A 5,505-nucleotide genomic window follows, 5' to 3' on the forward strand; every position below is an offset into this window, starting at 1 on the left:
GGGTTATATATGCACTACTGTATGTTCAACAGGCTGTGTTAATCCACAAAATCCAAATTACCAAGTTTAATCAGCTCATTACATCAACAATCAGAGCGATTCATCAGATTTTGTGAGCTGTACTTGATCCATGGCTGATGTAAACAGATGCACCTCATCACAGAATGTTCAGTTTTGACCAGGACATTTGTTACATTAAACATATCTGTTCTCTCTCTGGTTTTGGTTAAATGTTAAGCTAAATGACGAAGACTGAATGGACATTTCATCATGGCTGTGAGGTCGGGTGGCTGTACCAATAATTATGGAATACAAACTGTATAACTCTTGTATTTTTAAATTATGTAATTAACATGATTTGATTAAAGTGTCTGGCTGAAGACTGATCAATATAATTTAATAAGGATTTATTTAAAATATTTGGAAAAAATATGGGTCACTGCAGTTTGTTTCATTCTGAAGGTATGCTATATTCATAATAACATTATAAACCCACTTAGTTACAGAGTTTTGGAGTGATACTGCAACAGTGAAAACCACCAGACCAAAATCCTCTCTCACAACATTCACTGTGGACTAGTGGTCACAGGTCAGTATTTATTTTATTTTATTTATTTAGTCATTTAGCAGACGCTTTTATCCAAAGCGACTTACAAATGAGGACAATAAAAGCAGTCAAAACTAACAAAAGAGCAACAGACAAGTCTCGGTTAGCCTAACGCAGTACACGTAGCAAGGTAGGTGCTACTGGTAGCCAGTGCAAATTGATGAACAGAGGTGTGACATGCGTTCTTTTCGGTTCATTAAAGATTAATCTTGCAGCAGCAAGATTAATACAGTACAGTACAGTAAAAATCTACAATGGTCTCTGAACAGGAGGTCAACCATTCTCAGAACCACCCAAAAACAACATGAAACCAAGAAAATGCAGTTATTTAACAGTCAGCCGCTGTAATCAGTGAAGCTCTACATCTCTTCTATAGGGCAGGTAATGCATCTTCAGCTAGAACGGTATACAATTCAGTTTCAGGTACTGAAAACTTTTGTAAGCAAGCATTTTTATGACACTATCTCAAGATTAAATAATAAAAAGCAATATTATGATAAGGAAAATAACTCTGAACAATAACAACTGATGTAGCTATCATAATGTGATGTGCTCTCAGCATGACCTGCGGGTCTTTAGTTTTTAGATATCTGGATTAGATTAGACTACAACTATGGCTGTACAGTACAGTGTACTCTGACTCACTGAAATGTGTCTATATTTATTCATTTACAATAATAAACAAAAAAAACAGACATTGTACAAAAATCCTGTAATTCTATTTATCCATGGTTTTTTTTCTCTCTTTCTGATCTACACTTCTGTTCAGAGGTTTGTGGTTAGTAAGATATTTTTTTAATTCACAAAAATAATAATAATAATATTTTTATTCAGCAAGGACACAATAAGTTGACAAACGTGAAAGTAAAGATATGTTACACAAGATTTCTATTTTAAATAAACGCTGCTCTTTTGAACATTCTATTCATCAAAGGATCCTATGGTTTCCACAGAAATATGAAGCGGCAGCACTGTTTTCAACACTGATAATAATAATAAATGTATCTTGAGCAGCAAATCAGCAAATTAGAATGATTTCTGAAGGATCGTATGACATGTAACGGCTGCTGAAAATTCAGCTTTGCATCATAGGAATAAATTACATTTAAAAAAATAAATAAAACTAAAAAAAAAAAAAACTGTTTTTTAAAAATTTGTTAGAAAAAAATTTAAAATTTCTAATCGCAATGTTTTTCCTGTATTATGATCAAATAAATGCAGCAATGGACGTAGCAAGGTGTGTATATATATATATTTCACTATATATATATATACACACACACACACATACATACAGTGGGTATGGAAAGTATTCAGACCCCCTTAAATTTTTCACTCTTTGTTATATTGCAGCCATTTGCTAAAATCATTTAAGTTAATTTTTTTCCTCATTAATGTACACACAGCAGCTGAAAATTCAGCTTTGCATCATAGGAATAAATTACATTTAAAAAAATAAATAAAACTAAAAAAAACAAAACTGTTTTTTAAAAATTTGTTAGAAAAAAATTAAAACTTTCTAATCGCAATGTTTTTCCTGTATTATGATCAAATAAATGCAGCAATGGTGAGCAGAAGAGACTTATTTCAAAACATGACTAAAAACTTACTAATCCCAAACTTTTGAACAGAAGTGTATATACAATTTTAATATAACTTTCTGCATCTAAGACAAGTAATTATAGCGGTTGTCGTCATACAAATATCATTGTGCACTTGTGTTGTTTACCTTTGTTTTGATCACAACCAGTTCTTGACCGTTCATGAATGACAAGAGTTTTCACTGAGAACAGGAATACTGATATTACTCATAATATTAATTTTGACATTAGTTGCCCACACAGTCCTTAAAGGTAGGGTATGTAATTTTTCAAAAACACTTTAGAAAACTGATTCGGGCCGAATAGCAAAACAAACTTGTAGCCAATCAGCAATAAGGAGCGTGTCTACTCGTGATGTGGAGGAGAGAGCTTTCAGTGCATGGGACGGACATTAGCCGAGCCGAGCGACAGAAAGATAGAGATGGCGGATAAAAAACAAAAGAGGAAAACGTCTGCGGAAAGATAAGGCAAGAAGTAGGACCCGTGTAAAATATTGGATCAGCTTTCCAGTGCTGGAGAGAACTCAAGGAGCGGAGGCCTGCGATCGGACGCCGAGGTTGCTTTGTTTCTTCTCAATAGGTGAGTAACACCGTGTCTACAACAGCTCTGCCTACACTGGACGCGATCAAACGACCGCTGAAAACCATTTGAAATGTGTGTCAGCACATCATAAATAGAACCCGGCAGCAGTTTTCTGTCGGGATTTGTTGCGCCGCGCCACTCACGTCCGTAGACACGGTGTAACATTGGTTTTGCTTTGTTTCACAGAACTAATCGTTGCCTGGGTTGCGTACATATATGTGGGGCGGAGCTATCAAAATAGGGGCAAGACCCTTTTGGGGTAGGGGCATGTTTGTTTTGGTGATTTCAAATATAAACATTGGCTACCAGAAATCCCTTACTCCGCTTACCCTGCCTTTAAGGTTTGTTCTTAAAGTGATTTCAGTCTGCTTAATGCTATAAAAATAAGACTACTGACTATAAGAGTATTGTAAATTAACTGTATATTAACTAAATTTGTGCTGGTTTAGCATGCTACTATAATCTTGACAAACAAACATTGAAGATTTGAAGACGACAGCAGTTGTATTTGCATGCCTACTGCCTACACAGAAAATCAAGATGTTCGGCACATGAACTGACATGCCTTAAATAAGGACTTTGATCAAACCATGCCATCCCACGGCATGAAAAAAACTCAAACTAAATGTTTGATAAGACTGTGTTTCACACGTGCTCTCACTGAAAGTAAACAAACAAAAGGCAGAAGGTGCAGAGTAGGAGGTGTAGGTGTATGTTAATCTCATCTTTCAGCACAACCAGGTCAAGACTAGGGTTGGGCCGATAGACGATGCCATCGTCCATCGCCGATGGCTGACAGACATCACGATGTTAAGCTGACATCGTGATTCCTCTCCCGCAATCCACCGCATCCCAGTTCCGTGCCAGGCTACCGCTAGCAAACGGCTAACCTTTTAGTGGCTCCATAACGCGTTATTTGTTTCACGCTTCGGGCACACCCCTAACCCCGCCCCTAATGTCATCGTCCATCACGATGTTTCACTGTAGACATCGTCCGATGCCAATTTGGTAGACATCGCCCAACCCTAGTCAAGACCATCAAATAAATCCTTCTGAGAAAACCAAACACATACTAAGTTGCTATATTTACAGGACATTTTGTTAGTGCAGTTCAAAGAGATGTGTTAAAAGTTACACAGAGATATACTAATATTAACTGTTAATATTAAGTCATATCAACTGAGAATATATGTGATTAATTCAATTAAATCACATTATGTATTTAACTAGTTTAAATGTTTTTACTGACAACCCCAATTTTTATAAGCCATTTGATTGCCACTCTACACAAGCACTCACAATATAAATATTATCTAGCAAATTAAATATTTCTTCTAGTATAAATATAAAAGCATATTGATGACTTTCCTAACTATTTTGAAATTACTTTTCAAGTCAATTTTATTTTATTATTATTACTCTAGGTTTTAAATTCCCTTATTTTCCAGGGTTTCTGCTAAAAGAATCAATAAAACAACTTTAAATAAGAAGGATGACATTACTGAAGTAGAAGGGCAGTGAGGTGTAGTTGTGAACCTCTCTGTAGGCAATGAGGTTGATCTCGTGCTGTCGTTGTTGTTGTTGCAGTCTGTGTTTGGTGCGACGATGATGACAGACACAACAGCAGCTCAGGATGAAGATGATGGCCCACACCAGCCAGAACCCTGCAGAAAAATAAACCACATGGAAAAAATCCTGCACACAAACCAACAAAATATTTTAAATGTCTTTGTACGCAATACAGCTACTTAAAACCTGACTAATTCCTCTTAGACTAAAACCACAGATAATGCACAAATGGTCACAACCTTTGCATAACGATTTGTGAGATTCGTAATTTTTACTCCACAGTTTGCAGAAGGTCAAGCATCTTAAGCTTTTCTCCTTATTTCAGCACATATGTAACCCTGGACCACAAAACCAGAATTAAGTCGCTTGGGTATATTTGTAGCAATAGCCAAAAATACATTGTATGGGTCAAAATTATCGATTTTTCTTTTATGCCAAAAATCATTAGGATATTAAGTAAAGATCATGTTCCATGAAGATATTTTGTAAATTTCCTACCGTAAATATATTAAAACTTAATTTATGATTAGTAATATGCATTGCTAAGAACATTTGAACTTAATTTCACCCTCAGATTCCAGATTTTCAAAAAGTTGTATCTCGGCCAAATATTGTCCTATCCTAACAAACCATACATCAATGGAAAGCTTAGGATATTAAGTAAAGATCATGTTCCATGAAGATATTTTGTAAATTTCCTACCGTAAATATATCAAAGCTTAATTTTTGATTAGTAATATGCATTGCTAAGAACTTCATTTGGACAGCTTTAACGGCGATTTTCTCAGTATTTAGATTTTTTTGCATCCTCAGATTCCAGATTTTCAAATAGTTGAATCTCAGCCAAATACTGTACTATCCTAACAAACCATACATCAATGGAAAGCTTATTTATTCAGCTTTCAGATGATGTATAAATCTCAATTTCAAAAAATTGACCATATTCTGTTTAGTTCTTCTGAGCCTCTTAAAGTGCCCCTATTATGCCATTTTTAAGGTTGCTAATATTGTTTTATGAATCTCCTAAAACAGGTTTACATGCATGCAAGGTCAAAAAACACGTTAGTATTCTCAAAAAATAGATTTAATTTTACCTCATTTCTAAATAATTCTTAAACGACTCATGCGAAGCAGTTCAAAGAATCA

At 35.1% G+C, this 5,505-nt stretch overlaps 1 protein-coding gene across 3 annotated transcripts in view; it reads right to left on the reverse strand.

Moving 5' to 3' along the window:
• The window catches only part of LOC107738464 (WW domain binding protein 1-like), a 20,018-nt gene that overhangs the window by 2,959 nt on the left and 11,554 nt on the right, over positions 1 to 5,505 (reverse strand). For all 3 annotated transcript variants that reach the window (XM_016550223.1, XM_016550222.1, XM_016550224.1), the window contains exon 3: positions 4,293 to 4,454. In XM_016550223.1, the coding sequence (XP_016405709.1) occupies positions 4,293 to 4,454 (162 nt within the window). The remainder of the gene's footprint in view (positions 1 to 4,292; positions 4,455 to 5,505) is intronic.

The sequence above is a fragment of the Sinocyclocheilus rhinocerous genome, unplaced genomic scaffold (assembly GCF_001515625.1).
Source record: "Sinocyclocheilus rhinocerous isolate Xijiao unplaced genomic scaffold, SAMN03320098_v1.1 scaffold1907, whole genome shotgun sequence".
NCBI classification, from domain to species: Eukaryota; Metazoa; Chordata; class Actinopteri; order Cypriniformes; family Cyprinidae; genus Sinocyclocheilus; species Sinocyclocheilus rhinocerous.